The following is a 21,303-nucleotide window of genomic DNA, read 5'->3' on the forward strand; positions in this document are numbered from 1 at the left end:
ATTAATGCTTAGAGTGACACGAGCACACTGCACATCAGCTGTGAGATCCATGTAATTTCCTGCTCTGATAATAGGTCACAGCTGCCGCAATTCTTTGCAATTTGCAATATACCTGTACAGAACTCACAGTGACGGAAATGAAATTAACTTGTGTGACATGGATCCTGCACTAAGTTTTATGGACCTTCTGATAGGAAGTTTACAATTTATCCAAATATGTGTTACTCTTAAGACCATGTCTCTGCAGTTGGCATTGCTGTACATCGAGAGGCTAAAAGTGCAGACACTTCAGTGAGTTACACTTTCTCAGGACTGGGGGCAGTCAGCCTGCATGGAAACACTGTCAGTCTTCTAAACTTGAACACCCTGTGGATTCCAGACTTACAGGCTTAAGCTCTGAAGATAAACAGACTAGGTTTGAAATGGAGTTCTGATGTTTAATGATTAAGATATTTAATAAGCAAAGATTGACTTTATGCATCAGTGCCATGGAAAAGACTATAGTAAAACTTTTGGAAATAGCCTGGCACTAAGTAAATTTGTGTTTTTAAAATGTTTATAACTGTGTCAGACAGGGCCAGTAGTAAGCATGCTACATTGTTATTCTGCTAAAGCTGAGCTAGTCTGCATGACATTTCTTAAAACAAAAATAATTCACCGATTGATTTTCTTATAAGAAGAATGCAATTTTAAGCTTTCTACAGTTCATTTTTAAAACTTATGTAGAGTTTTTTTTAAATTTTATTTTACTTAAGGACACTACAGCTCAAGACAGGGATAAGCTGTCTTATTCTCTTAAAATTCAGTGAGCATAACTCAAAATAAAAGTTAAGGGAGTCTTTTGTTACTTAGCATTTTATTACAAATGAGCCAGTCATCATTTCTTTACAAATAGTTTTCAGTACTTCTATGTCTAGTAAAACCATTGCCAGCACTCTCCCACACTGTGCCAAGCTTCACAGCACCACACTATTATTAGACATTTATGTCATGGTCACAGTTCTCTCTTTAAAAATGAGTGGTCAATATAGCATGCTGATGGACATATTCTGTTCTGTAGTAAAAATGAAAGTAAATGTTATTATACCTTTTAATTTTATACTGGCTAGTGTATTGCCTCATGACTAAAATGGGGATAATAGTAAATATTAAAATAGGAGATGGAGAGTAAATACTTATGCAGCAATAATCTGCTAGCTAAGCAAACACTTATTACATGATTGTTATTACATATAACTCATTACACTTACTATGAACTAATAGTAATAGGAATTGTTAATAACGTGATTATATGTAGACTAAGCACATACTAATTAAATACTTTAAGCACAAACTGAAAGCATGTGTTTACCCAGTGATCATATGCTATCTAAAGGAAGCAAGGGCTTACTAGGCACCTGAATCCTCTCACATTATTTGATACAACAATTATGATAAAGATGCAAAAATTGTGGTTTCTGGGTTTTTAACGTATAAGACTAAAAAGAAGATGTTAGTCATTTGTCTATTCAACAGAAATCTACTGTAGGCCATTATGTCTGTTATACCCAGGACACTTGTAACAAATGCAAATCAGTACTATTCTCATGGAGTCCATATTCAACCTGAGGGAAATGTTAATAACACACACACACATACATGCACACACACAAACACACACACACACACACACACACACACACACACCACAAATACATATATATATATATATATATATATATATATATATATCACATACACATTGCATACTTTTGATAGAAAAGATTGGTATAAGAGTGTGAAAAATAAGACAAAAATACAAATACAGGAAGAAACCAAAAAGAGTTGAATAGAATTTTGCATACAGTAAGCAGTGTACCTATTCATTTTTGAAGCTACATAAATGAAATGAGAACCTGGGATAGAGATATGTTTGTGAATATAGCATCCTAGATCGAAAGAACAGAGAGTCTCTGGGCTGATAAATAGGAGAATGCTGAGCGAGCTTGAGCACTGCAAGGTGGTCAGCGTAGATGAGGGTGAAAGCATGGGTATCAATGCAGAAGTATTAGAGGACAAATAGAGCTGACTAGAGATTAGGAAACCCATTCAATCCATATACAAGAACTTGAAATATTTTTCATATTGGAATTCAGTAAAGGCTTGGCAGAGAGGAATGGTATGTCCTAATTCATGATACAGAAAAATCATGTACTGACTGTTACATGGAAGAAGAATGAAAAAAAAAAACATGCAAAACACAAAGCTTTGAGAGAATGAAGCCAGAATGTGATGGCATTTGTGGGATCAGAGTCCGGAAGTCCCTTGTAACTGAGCACAAGGATCTGAAGACAGATGAGTGTGGGACACTAGAAAGGAGGGTGAGTGTGACTACAACACCAGAGAGGAGGTTGGAAGTCTGACTTTCATCATCAAGAACTGCCTTCCATTGGTGTGAGAACCAAAAAAGAAAAGAAAAATTATCATATAGCACTTAGACAAGGTAGTCAAACAAAAGTAGACTAGAAAAAATGGTGAGAAGAAAGGAAGAGGAAAAAGGAATTCATGTTTAGAAGGAAAGTCACATGGAAAAGACCCCAATCCAATTTGGTATTATTAGACAATTTGAGGAGAACCAAGGCTAGTTTTCAAATAGCACATATTTTTCAAATACCTGCTAGACATTAGTGGCTGATGCTGGAACTATAGCAACCAACGTAACCTGAATTCACTCTTACAATGTAGATCTTTTTCTCTTCTAGTCACACATAGAAGGGGAAAATAAAAAGCCACGGTTGTACATTTTCTTGTAGTGTGGTGAGTTTCTTAAAACATCAATGAGGACTGTATGGAGAAAAGTAAATTGTTTCTTGAGAGATGTAAAGTTTTGTGGGCTGTTTGTTTTTTGGTTAGTGAGTTTGTTTGTTTATTGCATAGGAAGATTTACTCAAAAGGTAGTGTTTGAATAAAGGACTGAAACGATGGCTTGTGGTAGTGGAAGAATGCTTGGGAAGTATTTTAAGAAAGGGGCATGGATATAAGAAAAAGGTAAGAAAAGAAGAAGCCTTATACTAGGGAACATCTGGCTATCACAAAGATGAGGAAGAAAAGCAATAGAAGAGGAGTTTGGGCCCAATATTGAGATGGGAGCACAACACAGGCAGCAGCTCACTTTTGCACGCGGTTATTGCAGATGCTGATTAAAAAGTGGTGAAAATAGGAGAATTAAAAAGTGATTGTGTGTATGGTATAGACTATGAGGATTTTCTCATTGTGCAAGAGATGGAGCCAGTAATGAATGGAAGACATTACACTGAAAGTGTTGGGAAGAACTGGAGGAGAAGTGAAAAGTAGGGAACAGAATATTTACTGTAATTATTTTCAAAGTGTTGCTAAGAGGAAAAAAATTTCAAAGGAAGCAAGGACTGTTTTTAGGAGTGAAAGAAATCTATCATGTCAAATAATCATCAAGAAAGAAAAACCTCAATTAAATATGGTAAAGACATTTTTTTAAAAGAGAAATGTGGCTCAACTGGAGGACACTTCTCCTTTCTTTGGTTCTATTGGAGGAATAGCAGTTGTCTTTTTATACAGACTCTTACTTTGAAGTATGCCTGACCTGGAACCCACTAATTAGAAAACATATGTTGTAAGAGTGAATTCAGGTCATGTTGATTGCTATGGTTTCAGCATCAGTCCCTAATATCTAGACAAATGCCTACAGGAAGTTCTCAGTTTTGTGGAACCTGCTTTATGATAAGCAGTTGTTACTGAGTGTCCAGGAATAAGAAACAAGTCAGAGTTGAAAAGTAAGAATTGTCAACATGAGTGATGTTGGCTATAACACAACTGTAGAGAGGGATGACCTGGAAGGGATACTGCAATTTTCACCCAGTAAAAATCAAGTAAGTAAGTAGAATATGTTGAAAGAGCCTACAAAGAAATAACAAGGAAAACAAAAGAATGACAGTATCATTGTAACTGTTGGCATTTATCTAGATAACACTTACATTAGACTGATATACACATAGCGGCTACACACACATACGCACACATGAGAGAGGAAGACAAACATTGCTACACACATATACGCATATACTAGAGATATCAACAAACATTTTGTATGCTAGCTAGCAATTAAATTTAAGGAAAATACTCAATAAATTAAAGAAATATTCAGGATAGTGAGATTTCTCAGAAGACAAAGGTACTTGCTGCCAAGCATGATAGACTACATATGATTCCCAGGCCCCACATGGTGGAAGGAAAAGCTAGTTACTTCTGTGGGCTACATGTATGTGCACTAACTGGAGTATACCCACAGATGTCTAAACTCAGGTTCTATGCAAGCACACAGACACGCATACACACAAAACACTCTCTAAATAATAAATTATTAAACAATACAACCAAAAATACATTTAGGCTTACAGTTATATTTACCTGCATGGATATATTATTTAACTTACATTAATCAGTTAACATTTATTTTATTAGCAACTGTAAAATTCAGTCTCTAAGCATTTTATCTTTGTATCTTATCAATGAAACTAAATGTAAGTATAGTTATTATAAAATATAACTACATACTCTGTAAATACTTGACCTCTGGAAATCATTAATTTGACCAGATGACAAGTAAAAATACTTTTGTGTATTCACAAAAATACTTTTGTTACATTCATCTAAGTCCCTGTGTATCAGAACAAAATAACTGATGGGGAGGGACCCACCAAGCAATATGTTTTAGAAGTTGTCTGGCTAACAACAGGCCAGAATGGAGAATCACTGAAACAAGTGAATCGGTACAGCATAGTTAGAGAGGAGGCCAAAAGAATGTGACAGTTCTCAAGTTCCCACGTAGCTCTGCTTAGTCCTATCTGGGGAGGGTTATCTGAAATTGCAGACAGAGGTTTGGTGGAACTTCTGCAGTTCTTAATCCATCTCTGTATTATGTGAGACTAAATAACTGAGAAGGGAAACAAATGTATCTGTGAATCCACGTTGGACATGCTGTATAATGTTGAGACAGAACCCAAGACAGATGCTCAGAGGGAACCTAAAGATCCCATCCACCCAAGCTTCCTGGGGACCCTGGTATCTTTAACAATGTCCTGTTATAAATTCAGACATTACCAAAGCCTGCACGGTATCCTGAGAATCTAAAACACAGACCTCATGCCACTCTTTCCTGACAGATGTCCTCACTCTGAACCCTTTAGAAGCCCATCAGTAAATCCTCATCTTTTCACCTTCTTATTGTCTTTTTATCTCTTTCCTATATGTCAGATCTAAATGAGTCTGTTGTCTTCTCCATGTCCAGTGAGACGGTTCTAAGGATTCTAATGTCATTATCAAATGTCTAGAGGTTATAGTGTGCTTCAGGGATGTATACACAGAACTTGTTACTAAGATTGTCAACTTTTCCTTCAGAGCCATGACATTTTTGAGATTTCTCTACTTGACTCTGGTCTAAATCACATCTGCACTGCTGACTTGCCATCTTCTTTCTTATTTCCCATACAATGATAATAAACATGATACTGTTTAGACTCACATATATAATTCCAAAAGTTTATTTTTATAATTTTATTCATTTGCCTTACTTCTTAAACTACTTAAAGTTTTGTTCTAAGCTATTAGAAATATATCCCTGCATGTATGCTCACACATGTGTACATACTTTTGAGATGAGATTTGGCTAAGAAAGCAATGCATAAACAGAAATACAATGATTTTTATTGAATTATCTCTGTGATGATCTTAGCAGTGGCATTCTTAGCGTAGGAGAGAGGTGCCTCTTCAGACTTCAAATGCTGCTTCTTGGAGAGTGCTCAAATATTTATGGGACAAACAGTAAGGTTTTTGCAGTGGGTATAGCTGTACAAAGGGAAGAACTACATGACTGAGAGGCATGAGGGGAGAAATGAAGAACACAAAACCACTTAATATCACAATTAATCACTAGCATATTAGGAAAGAATGGATTTATGGCTTCCTGTGAACCATTGGAATCTACAATCAATTTTAATCAGAATAATAATATTACTGTCATTTTTATTTTTGGCATCTGCAATTTCTTGAGAAACCAGTTTTATGTCCTTAGAGGGAAATTATGAAATTATTTTTCTCATCTTATTTATGTCCTCCAACATATTTGCTTATGTATGTACTAAATAATTGAACATTTCCTCCTTTAGATAACATGTATTTATTTCTGCTTTTATTACTCTTACTCCCTGTTCTCAACTCATTAAAAATGTTCTCCATGAGAGGAATTAGTTTAAACCATAAAATAAATCTTTAATTAATATAATTGTGGTATATAGGAAAGACAGCTTTTAGGTTAAATGGAAATTAATTATTAAAAGTGCGTGTTTTCCTTAATAGTACATGTTTGGCTCCAAAGAAATAGGAACTTTGCTTTTCAGAAAATATTAATGAAATCTCCTGGGAAGAAGTTGCAGAATGATTCCTCCAATGACCGACAATCCTAAGTCTGTGTGTGCTGTAGATACAGTAATCTGGATCATGAAAAATAAAGAACTCAATGTGAGTTCTTTGACAAAAAATTACATATTTTGCATATGGAGCTGCAAAGCATGCTAAACATCAGAATTGATGATTTAGAGAATTTAAGAAACTGTTATACCTTTTTCTTATCCTCTTCTACAGAAGGCAAGGTTTTAGATTTAAAATAATGAAAGGAAGAGCAATATGCTTATTATTGCCAAACTCTATGTATCACTTCTATGTATCATCTTCTCATTTTTCCATGTTTGCCTTAAGACAATTGTTATATGGTATACAATTTGTAAAAATTTATCACTCCGCATGTTATTTGTGAGAGGAGAGAGTGATATGACAAAGCTGGACACATATTGATTGATAAAGCATGAACTTGCAAGAAGAGTTTTAGCTAATGGTTTTGGCATTGCTGATGTTAAGAATGAAAATGTTACTTTAGAGATTATATTTCTTCTATTGCTTGTCCTCAGCAATTGCCAGTTAGTGAATCTGGTGTTGTAAATGGTTGGAGATGGCAGCCCACGTCATTTTCAGGCAATTAGGTCTTCATTACAAATTAATGAAGTGGTAATTGCTCCCTGCGACTTTCTTGGTACAAAGCATGCTGGGGTTGTTTGCATTATCTTCATGCAATTCATAACTCTGTATTCAAGGACTTGGGATAGCTTGCCAAATTAAACTACAATGAGAATTCCTTAATTAAAATCATATTTTACATCACATTATGAAAATCTCTTCAGAATCTGCTTCTTGATGCTTATATGGCTTATAGCAAAAAAATTTGCAAAGGGTTTATTGATCAAAGTAAACTTTCATCTATTCTTAGGAAAATTTGATTTTGAAATGTGAAAACAATTGATCTTTATTTTTCCCTTTAATCATACTGTCATGATCTAACTGTAAAGACCCAGAATGCATCCAGACTTGCCTCACATTCAAGTGTGGAGTACTACCACAAAACATGGATATTTAACACCAGAAAATTCTGAATATCAAACACAGCCCTTTACCCTTCTAAAATTAACTCTTTTGCCTTGACTGCGACCTTATAGATCCTTATCATAAATTCCTTAGAACTGAGACACCTCTTGCAGGAATTTCTTCAGAAAAGATTCCTATACTAACCACATATGCAATGAATGTTGGAATATGTTATTGCAGATCACATTCAATTACATTTATTTATTTGTTTGTGTCCTAATTGTGATGTGGTTTTGAAGTCACAGGACACTTTAGGTTCTTTTCTCCTGCCACGCAGGGATTGGGAATTGACCTCTGGTCATCAAGTTTGGTGGCAAACCTTTATTTGCTGTGCCACCTCCCTGAATCCTGGGAATAGTTATAAAAACTATAGTGTAAACATGTAGTCTCCTTACATTATTATACAAATATTACTAAAGTTGTTTATAGTAGTACCATTGTGTTCCTTTGTTGGACTTATGCTGGTTATAACAATGAAGTTAGGACAAATTTTCCTCAAGAAAATTCATGTCCATCCATCCTTATGAAAGTTTTTAAAATAACTAGTCCTGCTTGTTCCTGTTGTTTTGTAATATTGTAGGGGAGAAATTGAAAATAATTTCTCCAAACCAAGTTTCTCCACCTATAGTGACTGAAAGCTTTGCTGGATACAATAGTCTGGGCTGGTATCCATGTTCCCTTAGCATTTGTAGAACATCTATCCAGAATCTTCTCGCTTTCAAAGTTTCCATTGAGAAGATGGGTATAATTTGGATAGGTCTGACTTTATATGTTACTTGGCCTTTTTCTTTTGCTGCTCTTAATATTTTTTCTTTATTCTGTAAGTTTGGCGTTTTGATTATTATGTGGCGAGAGGACTTCTTTTTTTGGGTCCAATCTATTTGGTGTTCTGTAAGCTTCTTGTACTTTCATAGGGATATCCTTCTTTAGGTTGGGGAAGTTTTCTTCTAGTGAACCCCACAAATTGTTTTTGATCATCTAAACACTCCGAGGTAAATTCTTTGTATTTCTCCAATGTGACTTGAAAGTTTAAAGAAAATGCTGTGTTTCCTTTTCCCCTTTTAGATCTTCTTAATATATGTATATATTTTAGTAATCTTCTTCTTAGCCTAGTCATCTTTCTGCAATATTCACTAACTCATCTCCTCTTGTCTCCCCTTTTCCCTTATATCCCCCCTTCCAGTCCTTCCCACATCTAAGCATAGCTATATGCTCTCCTTTCCTTTCCTAGGGATATCTATCTGACCATCTGTATACCTAACTTCTGTGGTTCTTCAGATTGTGGCTTGGATATCATCAACTTAATAGCTAATATCCACATACAAGTGAATATAGATCTTTGTGGGTCTAGATTATCTCACTCAGAGAGACCTTTCCTAGTTCCATCCATTTACCTGCAATTTTCATGATCTTATTTTTTTAATGGCTGAGTAATATTCCATTGTGCAATGTACCACAATTTTTTATCCATTTTTTTTTCTGTTGAGGGAATCTTGTTGTTTCCAATTATGTGCTATTTTGAATAGAGCCGCAGTGAAAATCATTGAGCAAGTAAGTGCCCCCGTGGTAGGGTCAAACATCTTTTGGATATTTATCCAAGAGTGGTATAGCTGGATATTGAGATAGATGCATTCCTATCTTTCTGAGGAACCACCAACTGATTCCCAAACTGGCTTTAGATGCTACCATAGACACAAGCAATGGATCAGTGTTCCCCATGTTCCACACCCTTGCTAAGAGGAAATGCCACATGTTTTATTGATCTTGGCCACTCCAACCAATGTGGGCATGTAGCTTTGGTTGCAATATCTCAGATGGCTAAGGATGTTGAAAATATCTTTAAGTGGTTTTCAACCATTTGAATTTGCCTTTGAGAATTCTGCTTATATCTGTACCCCATTTTTAATTGGATTATTTATTTCATTGATATCTATGTTTCTGAGTTGTTTATACATTTTGGATACCATCCCTCTACTGAATATGTAGTTGGTAAAACCATTTTTTCCATTCTCTAGCTGGCCACTTTGTCCAAATGACAGTGTCCTTTACCATACAGAAGTTTTACAGATTTTTGAGGTCTTACTCATTAATTTTTTAAATCTCAGTGTCTATACTATTTGTTTTCTGTTCAAGAAGTCTTTTCCTGTGCCAATGAGTTCAAGGATATTTCCCAACTTCTCTTCTATCGGGTTCAATGCATCTGGTTTTATGTTGAGGTCCTTGGGAATTGGAATTATCTATTTGGAATTGAGTTTTGTGCAGGGTGATAAGTATGAACCTATTTATATTCTTCTATATGTAACTATCCAATTTGACCAGCACCATTTGCTGGGGAAGCTGTCTTTTTTCTGGTATGTGTTTCTGGCTTCTTGAAAAAAAAATCCGGTGTCCATCAGTGTGTGTATTCATGTCTGAGTGTTTAATTTGACTCCACTAATCAACCTGTCTGTTTTTGGGCCAATAGCATGTTTTCACTTGCTTAGCTAGAGTTACCCAAAGATATTTTGTATTATTACAGATTACTGTGAAAAGTGCTGTTTCCCAGATTTCTTTCTGAATCAGTTTGTCATTTGTGTATTGAAAGGCTACTGATTTTTGTGAGTTCATTTTTTGTCCGCTGTTGTGTTGAAACTGTTTATCAATGTAGGAGTTTCTGGCAGATTTTTTAGAGTCACCTATTAATACTGTCATATCATTTGAAGATAAGGATACTTTGTGACTTTTTCCTTTTATCTCCCTTTATCTCCTTCAGTCTTCTTGGAGAGAAATTTAAGAATACAACAATAATGTATACCGCAATGATTAATCTCAAAAATTTAAAAATTCTCTAACATTTTTTCATGCTGCAAATCAAATATGGGACTTTGCATATTATTGACAAGATACCACCACTGCACCATATACCTAGCCTAAGTAATGATTTCTTATGGGTTCATGCTCATAAATGGAATCTGCATATACTACAGGAAAAGTGATGTTTAACTCATCCCCTAATAGTCTTTATTAGAGTGTTTCAAATATGAATAAATCAAAATTTATCAATTTAATTTTAGAAAAAATTCTAAATTCATCCAAGAACATTTGATGAATTAAACTTACAAATAAACATGGTGTCTAAAGGGTGACATTTTCTAAGAACAATAGAGATATTAATATCAAAGAGGAAGAAAAACATATTCCAATGTTATTATATTATAAGCAGGGGGATAAAGGCCAGAAGATCTCAGGTGGCTCTTGAAAACAAAAAAAAAAAATAATTCCTATTGGAAAGAAATTTTCTATTCTTTATTTGAAATCTTTAAAAATTAGCCTGTAGGTTGGGATTATTTTTGAAGAAATTAAATTCCTGATTGAAGAGTTAAAAAGTTTTTTGTTTGTTTGTTTGTTTGTTTTTACATAGGCACCGGAGAACCATGGAAGACTTTGTATTGAAAAGCAACTCAGTAAAAGTCTAGTGTTTCTGAAAGGTCTTAGAAAGATTGTACATGAAATAAAGAAAATTCATAAACAACAAAAACAGTTGGAAAGACTGTTAGTTTAGCGACCTGAGTAATATAAACAAGTGGCATTAAATTGAATTTTTCAAGATTTATTCTAATGATCACAAAATGTAGTTCTTTACTGTTTTCAACTTAAAACTTTCAAAAATCTTCTTTTACATTGGTTGAAGCTATATTAATATAAATTTAACTAACATAGTAACAGCACATTAACTTTTTTCCTGGCCATTTAAAAGTCCAATATGGAACCTAGGGCAGTATAAAGTGAATGTTCACTCTATGGCTGTTCCTTTTTCACATATAATAACTGAATGTTTATCTTGGAGAACCTGGCATTTTCCCAACATGGATCCACTGAAATGACTGAGATTCTTTAAAATTATTGTGTGTCAAGTTGCATGGTGATGTTATCACTTGGACTCTATGAATTTTGCTGTATACTGCATTTACTTCAATCTTGGTCAAGTTGGGAGAAAAAAAAAACTAATTTTAGGCACTGTGAGTTTTCATTTCCTTTTAAAACAGACAGAGAAAACACAGAATTGTAGCAACTCCTTGTGCATCACTGTTCACCATTCTTTCCAGGTTTTCAATCCTGCAATTGTTGGCTTTGCAGACTGCCTAGCCCAGTGGCCTTTTCCTGAATGTCTAAAAACTTGCAGTGCAAGGCAAATAAACTGCTTTGAGGCATTGAATTCATGAAATCTTGCCAATAACCATACACTAGAAGGTTAGAAGTTGATCCACAGATCTCTGACATACATAGCATCAAAGCCTCTTCTTATTTATGGTGGATTTGTTTTTTGTGAGTTAATGTCCCTTGGCACTTTTGCCCTGTGTGTGCCATCATTACCCTTACCTCACTAATTCTGTCTCTCTCTCTTTGCTTTGATGGCTTCAGTGGGAAGAGATCAGCGGTGTTGATGAACATTACACACCCATCAGGACTTACCAGGTGTGCAATGTCATGGATCACAGCCAAAATAATTGGCTGAGGACCAACTGGGTCCCCAGAAACTCGGCTCAGAAAATCTACGTGGAGCTCAAGTTCACACTGCGGGACTGCAACAGCATTCCATTGGTTTTGGGGACTTGCAAGGAGACCTTTAACCTGTACTACATGGAATCTGATGATGACCACGGCGTGAAATTCCGAGAGCATCAATTTACAAAGATTGACACCATTGCCGCTGATGAAAGTTTTACTCAGATGGACCTTGGGGACCGCATTCTGAAACTCAACACTGAGATAAGAGAAGTGGGACCGGTCAACAAAAAGGGGTTTTATTTGGCTTTTCAAGACGTTGGTGCTTGCGTTGCCTTGGTGTCTGTGAGAGTGTACTTCAAAAAGTGCCCGTTTACAGTGAAGAATCTGGCTATGTTTCCAGACACAGTGCCTATGGACTCCCAGTCCTTGGTGGAGGTTAGGGGCTCTTGTGTCAATAATTCCAAGGAGGAGGATCCTCCCAGGATGTACTGCAGTACCGAGGGAGAATGGCTTGTCCCCATTGGCAAGTGCACCTGCAACGCTGGCTACGAAGAACGAGGTTTCATATGCCAAGGTAAGAACCTTCTCTTTTTCTTTACACTTGAATTTGTCTCCTGTGAGTTTATTAGGAAGTAATGAAAATGAATTAACCTGATCTGATCTCACTTGGCAGCACAACACAGCCCAGAATCACGACTCTATTTATGTGCTAAAATTATCCTATTTGATGTGTTGATTCGTGATCTGTTGTGAAATATTAATGGGTGTAACTCTGGGGTGCTGGACTGCACCCTGTAGAGGTGTCATCTGTGCTATTTTTTCATTGTATTTTAATTTAGTTAGTTACTTGGAAGGATGCCCACATACAATGGTGCATTTTGTAAAGGTATTAGAACAGCTTGAGGAAATGGGTTGTCCTTTTAGCATTTGGATCCTGGGTATCAAGCTCAGGTTATCAGGCTTGATAATAGGCACCTTTACAGGCTGTGCCATCTCCCAGGTTTGAGATTTGCTTGCTAGCTCATTACTGATGGTAGTGTAACTGCAGCAACGGAAGTGAAATACATCTGCCTTTCTTGACAGGGAAGGTGGGAATGCCTTTGATACTCAGTTAATCTAGCTATAACAGAATTAGATATTGTGGTGATTATATTTGGGTCCACCGATCACAGCAATATGTTCTTGATATTTATAAAGTATTGCCTGTTCTTCAGTGATAGTTGTATACTGAGTGGATGTTTAAATGCTCTAAAAATCATTTTATTTAAAAGTCCAAAACTGATGTGTTCATATTTGCTTATTGTGGTGAAATTGTTTTTGGTGTGTGTGTCGGGGGTGGGGGGTGGGGAGGCAAGAAGTTCTGTGGGAAGGGAGTCAGGGAGAATCTGGGTGCATTTGGTGGAGGAAAAGCATGATCAATATCTACTGAATGAAAAAAATCAACTAAAACAGTTTTAAAAGAAAATCCTAAATTATAAGAAATTATCAGGGTAGAGACATGGCTCAGCCATTAAAGGCTCGGCTCACAACCAGAAACATAAGAAAATTATCTTTCCTCATTCTTTTGTTTTTCTATGACTCAAAGCATTACATGTATTTCTCCTGAGTTGTATGTAATGTGTGTTTTATAATTTAAATATTATTAGGGAATCTGAATTTTGCCATCAGCTTGAGTTTTATTTTTTTTAAGTTTGTGTATTTGATGTAAAAACCACTTAAAATATATTTTTCATATAAAAGTATACATATCAAACATGTAAGATTAAAAGCCCATTAATTAAAATTTTTATTTACAGTTAGGAATGGTTTTTTATACTTGATCATGCTCGAAGTATCAATTATGTTATAAGTGTACAAGTATATAGGTGGCTATTAGTACATAGTCTTGTGGCTTTGTTTTCATTTTCACACTTCTATTTGCTGTTAGACTCTGTCAAGAAAAAAGGGTCTATTATTCCGCTGATGCACATTCAATAATCACGGTTCAGAAGCACATATGAAGGGAGTGCTATACTCTCTATGTGGCTTGCTCTTTAAAAGAAAAAAAAAATGTCAGCCGGGCGTTGTTGACACAAGCCTTTAATCCCAGCACTTGGGAGGCAGAGGCAGGCGGATCTCTCTGAGGTCGAGGCCAGCGTGGTCTCTAGAGGGAGTGCCAGGATAGGCTCCAAAGCTACACAGAAACCCTGTCTTGAAAAAACAACAACCAAAAATGTCAATAGAATACAGCCTCTTTCCTTTGACTATAGGCATGGTTTCCAAAAGCACATTAAAGGACTGGCGGGGTGGTAGAGTGGGCTAGGTGCTTTCTGTGCAAACACGAAAGCCTGAGTTAGATCTCTGGCATTCAGATAAAAGTCATATGCAGTGGTCAAGTGTAACCCCAGTGCTGGTACAGGGAAGAAAGGCAGCCCTTAGATCTGAGGGCTTGCAGCTCAGCAGGTCTAGTCAAAGCAGCAAGTTCTGTATTCTGTGAAAGAATCTTGTTTCCAAAAGAGAGAAAGAATGAAAAAAAGAAGGAAGGAAGGAAGGAAGGAAAGAAAGAAAGAAAGAAAGAAAGAAAGAAAGAAAGAAAGAAGGAAAGTAACAAACAGCCAACCAATCCACCCACCCACCCATCCACCAACCAAGTGACAAACAAAAAACAGTGGAAAGCGGTAGAAGATGATATACAATGTTGACCTCTGGCTTCCACATGTCTGCGCACAGGCAAGGGTACCTACATCCATGTGTGCACTCATTTATACAGACAAGTATTTGTACTCGATTATATTAAATAAGAACAAATTGTATACTGTAGCATCATATTTTTCTGTGTTGTTCAGAAAATGCCACAAGTATGGCATCATTAAAATGGTTTTAAATTAAAAAAAATATAGTTACATTTTATTGAGATTCAGTATTGGAGAAAAATCTTTATATTCCATTTGAATTCTACTTTGTCAATAGGATATTTGTGGTATATGGGATTTGTAAAAATTAACATAAAATAAAATCATAAAGGGGTACCTCCAAAAGAATTGAAAAACTGTCCAGTTTATACTACTTATGAGATATTTACTTAATTTCTAGGATAATATTAAAATTTAAAGAATTTTTCTGCATTCATTCTAGGCACTGTGCTACTCTCCTAAGAAATTCCAATGACCTACTACAATTATATCTCATAATAACTTAGGAAGTGTACACTGATTTTAGTTAACAGTAAGAACATTGCTTATTTTATTTTTAAAATATTATTATTATTTAGTAACTAGGGTGTTTCACCTGTTATATGTCTATACACCATATGTATGCCCGATTCCATAAAATGACAGATCCTATGGAACTGGAGTTATAGGAAATTGTATGCCAGCATGGAGGTACTGGAAATTGAAACTAGCATTTTGGAAGAGCAGCTAGTTCTCTTAACCACTAAGCCATCCCTCTAGCTTCTATTGTTGTAATCAATAATCTATTATATGCCTTATATGCATCTGTTTATTTCTGACATCTACATTGTATTCAGAATTTTAATAATGATTTGTAAGTAAAAGATAATTATTGGGTTCTGTAAGCTATGTCCAGGTGGCAACTAAGAACATCTAAATTTGCAGATTATCAAGAATCTTACACTTGCAAAATAGTCTGTGAAATGCAATTTAGTAAGTGTTCCTCACAATCTATAGTGCAAAATAATAATATGTAAGACAAGGGAGAAATGCAGATGAATGGTCATTGTATTTACCTTTCAGGAGCACAGTCTCCTCAGAATGACAGATGCATAAATTAATAAATGTACTGGAAGACAGACCCATAAATCTCCTGTCCTGTGTTCAATGAGTTTTGCCAGCATAGTAGAGAAAGACAGTAATACAATGAATTTCAAAATTAAACATAAAAATGCTAATTGATTATGAGATTGCCTTTGTGTTGGTTTTAGACTCATTGTTATTATGTTTAAAATTTTTTCGAATAGGAATATGAGGAGGGGTTGTCCCTATGACTCTTACATATTCCAGAAGACATGAGTTCCCAATTGCTAGTACATCATTATACTGAAATTCTTCAAACATACAAATGACACATAAGATTGGTTTTCCATGAATTCCTGTCACAAAGAGGCCTTTAGGAAGATTCAAATTTCATTTCTATGCCATTTCCTAACATAATTAATCTAATATGCCAATTATTTTCCAAATCTAAATAGATAATTAGGACACTTAAGGTTTAGTGATCTGAATGATGAAAATGTGACAATTTCTACTTGATAGGACAATTACACTGCTAAAAAATTTTAATTTCAACAAACACATCTATCAGTTTTCAAACAATGAAATGAAACAAAATTAGCATTCTCCAGAGGCAAAATTATAAGTTTGGAACTTTAATGTACATAATTTATATTTTACAATAATCTACTTTTACTCTTATTTAAAATTACTAGGCAGTATCATTTGACCATGGAGTCCTTAACATGTGCTTAGTTTCGGGTTGAAGATTAGAATAAAAATCAAAAGATATATATCATCATGGATGAATTAATTTGTTTTATACTTCAAAAAATGTTGGGCCATAATGATGGTACAATAGCAAGAGTGCTTGCAGCTCTTGCAGAGTTTTGTTCCTAGTACCCATGTTGGGCATCTTATAACAACTTGTAACTACAGCACCAGGGCATCCAACTGCCTCTTCTGGATGCATATGTGGCATGTACACGCACATGTGTACACACACACACACACACACACACACACACACACAGAAAGAGAGAGAGAGACAGAGACAGAGACAGAGACAGAGAGACAGACAGACAGAGAGAGAGAAGAGAGAGACAGACAGACAGACAGAAGACACTGAGACACGTATACATGACAAACCCTTAATTTAAAATATATGTTTGTTTTTAAAAATGATTCCGTCTGCCTGTGAAAGAAAATGAAGGTTCAACTAATTTATTAAAGACATAAATTATAGTTAAATGCAGGGTTTACATCTATAATCCCAGTCCTCGGCAGCTCAAGGCAGGTTAATTGCCATGAATATGAGGACAGCCAGAGCTATGCTGTGAGCTTCAGGTGAGGTTGGGTTATGGTATGAGATCCTGCCTCAAAAATTAAAGAGCCAATAAAAAGTTAATCAGTTAACAAAGTACTCTGGAAAAATGAGCTATTGGTGCTACTGTGGAAATGGGTTTTGGTGCAGGAGAAAAGTTAACAAGATAGTAAGCCTCTCTTCCACAAGATGCCATATTATGTAGCTGATCTTCCTTTATTTTTTCCTTTTTTAAAAATAGATTCTTTTCTCATATTTATATCCTGATTTATATCCTGATTATAGTTTTCCCTCTCTCTACTCCTCTCAGTTCCTCCCTATCTCCCCCTACTCTGGATCAACTCCCTTTCCACCTCTCATTAGAAAAGCGCTTTCTTGTTTTGTATTGTATCCTGAGCCCAAGAGATGAAGTCATAAAAATTGAGGAACTGGTGTATCTTTATACTTCAATTATTCAGAGGCAGAGACTAAGATAGGAGACAAATATTGTCACTAAGAGCCTTTCCATAGTTGCTTGCCAAAAAAGTGAGAAAACAGAAAACACATAGTCTAGAGGACCAAGAGCATTTATTACAATCCATGTGGCAATTACATGTCCTTATGAAGGACTAGCCTCTGCATAAACAGATGAGAAAGATGAGGATGAGTAAGGAAGGGAAAAAGTCATGCATCATTTTTGCTTTCTAGAATTTCCTCTAGCATATCTCCTCTGTTTGAATCAGACATGGCTCATATTTAACAAAAGAGGAAATCATTGTATTCTTTCCATTTAAATTTTATCTGGCTACATTCTAGATCCAGGACAGATTACTACCTCAGTGCTAGGATGCTATCCTACTATGAACAAGGCTTTGGTTTTGTCCCCAGCACTACAAAATAATAATAATAAATGATTAAATAAAAGTATAAAAGTGAATGAATTTGAATACCAAATTGATCATATAATTTTGTAAAACCGTATCATCTGTTTTCTTTCATCATTTTGTTGTTGCTTACATATCAGCAGAAATCTTCACCAGTTTATTTCTTTTTCTTTTAAAAATTGGAGGTGTTGGGGATTTTGCATTGATTCCAAGCAAATGCCATGGGCTTCCCCTGGCCTCTTTTAATCCCTGGTAATTAATTGTATTATGTACTTTAATTTCATTTGGAAAAAAATAAATGAAAATGCTAGTGCATTTTTATATGATCAATTAATTGCATTTGCAGCAGATAGCAGGAGGTTACTGTAAACAATCTTGCTCATACAAAATTTGTTTAGACTTAGTGTACCAAATACCTTATTAATGTCACTGAGGAATCTGTTGCTCTGTGCTTTATCTGCACACTAGTTGTGAAATGCTAACTTTACTCCATTAGAAACTTAATAGAAAAGTGTGTTTGATATAATATTCCAAGACAGCTAGACTAGTTGATGGCTTCTCAAAATCGTTTTCTTTACTGATGACTTAAGACTCCAGCTTTCCCTCTCCACTATTTCCTGTGCCAGCTCAGAAACTCTTAGAGCAGCTGTCAGGTTTCAAGTACAGGGTGATTTAAGGATTCGTTTTGCTGATTAGAGGAAACACAAAAGCAAAGACTTCACTGGAATATTTTTAGTGCTGTTTGAATCTGTGCACACAGCCATAGACACTGTCTAGAACTTCAAAATACTTTGATACTTGAATAAATTAAGAAAAATGCCTTCCCATAATTCCCAGAGGGGAATATCCTTGAGGAGAAAGACTATGAATATCTTTTCAAAACTGTGTTCCCAGAATCTCACAGAGACTTACTGAGTGATCCTCAACTGAAGAGTGATAGGACAGAAATAACTACGTAGTTTCTGTCAACTCCACAGTCTTAGCATGTGAGTCCTGAAGAGAACTTAGTTCATATTACTTACCTTGAATTTTCTAGGCTCTTCACTAAGCTGTGCAAATGAAAGCATAACTTTTGTATAGATTGAAATAAACACTTTGTCTATTAGGCCGCATACATGTTTAAACAGCAAAATATAGACTCATCTAAACCATCATTAAAGAGTAACAGATAGATAATATGAAGAGATCATGATACTTTCAAATTTCTTTGTTTTGACAAGTATTTTATTTTTACAAAAATTTAATCAGTGCTAAATCTCTGCCTGTATATAGTGAAGCATTAGCATCTTTTGAAAACTATTAACATATGGAAGTTTTGTCCTTTTTGTTTGCCCAGTTCCCATTCCAGCACTGATTCCTCCTCTATTCCTTTTATCATGAGAATTATGATATTTATTACTCAAGGTTTTACTTTGGATTATTCAGATTTTTCTCATGCTTAGATGATAGCTCCCTACTTTTTTAAGTAGCCATAACCTCAAGTCAGTACATTATCTATGTTGCTAGTAACTAGTAATATAAGTTTTCAGAGAACAAATTAGACAGATGTGTTATGATAGGTTGTTAATAATTATAACTTGATTTATTTAGGATCATATGCCTTTGTACAGATTTTTTATAACAAGTTATTGGAACATTAACTTGAAGCTCAAACTTCAGTGAGCCAGACTTTGAGGATCAGCTTATATTTAATTGCTCTAGCTAGCAAAAGGTTGTTGTCACTAGCAAGTGTGTGAAAAATGTTACTGGCTAATTTTTTTGACAAAACAGTTTGATCTTCTGAATTCTTTATCTACAAATGGAAAGACCATGAGATGGCCATTGAAGATCTTGCTCATCCCACTATATCATATCCAGCATTATATTAAAGATATGCACCATTATTGTCTCCCATCAGTACCTATGAAATGTGTTAGCTTTCCTCTTCATTGTCATGACTTGAATAAGATAACTGCCCCACATTGGCATTTTTGTTAGCTTTTAGTCATCTGGACAAGAAAAATATTATCAATGAATTTATTTACTTGTTTATATGATCCCTTCATTCTTCACCTTCTGTCAAACAACGTGTTTTTCCTTTCTGAAGAGATTTGACTTTTGCCCAGGGGTGCAGCTTTGCAGTAGAGTGCTTGGCTACTGCTGGAATCAAAAGTACTGAGTTCAGTTCAGAGGAAAGGAGAAGGAAGGGAGGAGGAGGTCTTTTTTAGCTCTGTAAAACTTAATCCTAGATAATTTCTTTCTGCTGTTACCGTTTAAGAATATTTTAATTTATTCATTGAAAGTTGCGTGCATGTCTATAATGTATCTAAATCATATCTAAATCCCTAAATCTTCCTGCCCCCCCCCAATGTGTCTCCTCACCATCTTCATATGATTTGGCAATTTGTCTTTCTTCTTGTAAACATCAATTAATTTGAGATTATCCCATCTGCTGTTTGACCTGCTGTCCTTTTATATAGCATGAGCCTTCTCAAGGAATTGTTCCAACTATTTCATAGATTTATAGGTAGAGTTTTTCTGTTGCCCATTCAGAAACAGAAATTTGAACTGATGTAAGACAATGTAGTTTAAGAAAAAAGTGAAGTGCAACAAGGCAATTTAAAGTATTCTATAATGTGTAAGATATTTAATCTTGACAAACACTAATCCTACTTTCATAGTATGCTAAGGCCCTAACATTTAACGTTAAAGGGTGGATTGGATATAATGTTCTTGTTTTGAAAGAATCATGAAACTCAGAAATCAAGAAGGAAAGGAGATGTAAGTTGAATGGGTTGACTTACTGTGAAGGAATGGCTTGCCTTATTTTGGGTATTGTAAAAATGCAGTGAGAATTCCTTAAATATCGTAGAGATAGAGGAGAAGCTGAAAGTTGCAGGATGTGCCATGTGATCTTACTGAATTACTATGTGATATTACTGAAAATAGGCCATCAAATTATATCTCTAAACTACCTAGACAGTAAGTAAACGTTTTTCAGATAAAAAGAAAAGTGTGTTTTTGATTCCAGGTTTTTTATGGTATCATGGTTCTCTCTTTTAATCTGGCTAAAGACAAACAGTATAAATGTGAACCATAGAGGTTCATGTTTAAGATATTAGGGAGATCTGTGAGTTCTTTCTTCTTTATAGACTACAAATCATACTTTTAAAGCAGTCAGAGATAATTTAATTGCAAACATATGTAGGAAGTACACAATCGTGGATATACTTGGGAAGATGAATCTCCTTCCAGCTATTCAAATACTCTATACTGACTCAGGGATTAACAATGAAGACTATGAATAATCTTAAAATTCACTAACAGTTCTACAAATGTTAGGAACATTAAGCACTGCTTTTAAAAATGTTTTCATCTATTTCTTTAATCTCTCTCTGTGTGTGTGTGTGTGTGTGTGTGTGTGCACGTGCGCGCACAGGAGTGCATGAGT

The 21,303-nt window shown here is 35.2% G+C and overlaps 1 protein-coding gene across 1 annotated transcript in view; it reads left to right on the plus strand.

Moving 5' to 3' along the window:
* Epha3 (EPH receptor A3) overlaps positions 1 to 21,303 on the plus strand; it is a 270,473-nt gene that overhangs the window by 48,941 nt on the left and 200,229 nt on the right. Inside the window, exon 2 of the mRNA XM_035444405.1 lies at positions 11,890 to 12,550. Within this exon, the coding sequence (XP_035300296.1) occupies positions 11,956 to 12,550 (595 nt within the window). The 5' untranslated portion in view covers positions 11,890 to 11,955. The remainder of the gene's footprint in view (positions 1 to 11,889; positions 12,551 to 21,303) is intronic.

The sequence above is a fragment of the Cricetulus griseus genome, chromosome 4, assembly GCF_003668045.3.
Source record: "Cricetulus griseus strain 17A/GY chromosome 4, alternate assembly CriGri-PICRH-1.0, whole genome shotgun sequence".
Lineage (NCBI taxonomy): Eukaryota > Metazoa > Chordata > Mammalia > Rodentia > Cricetidae > Cricetulus > Cricetulus griseus.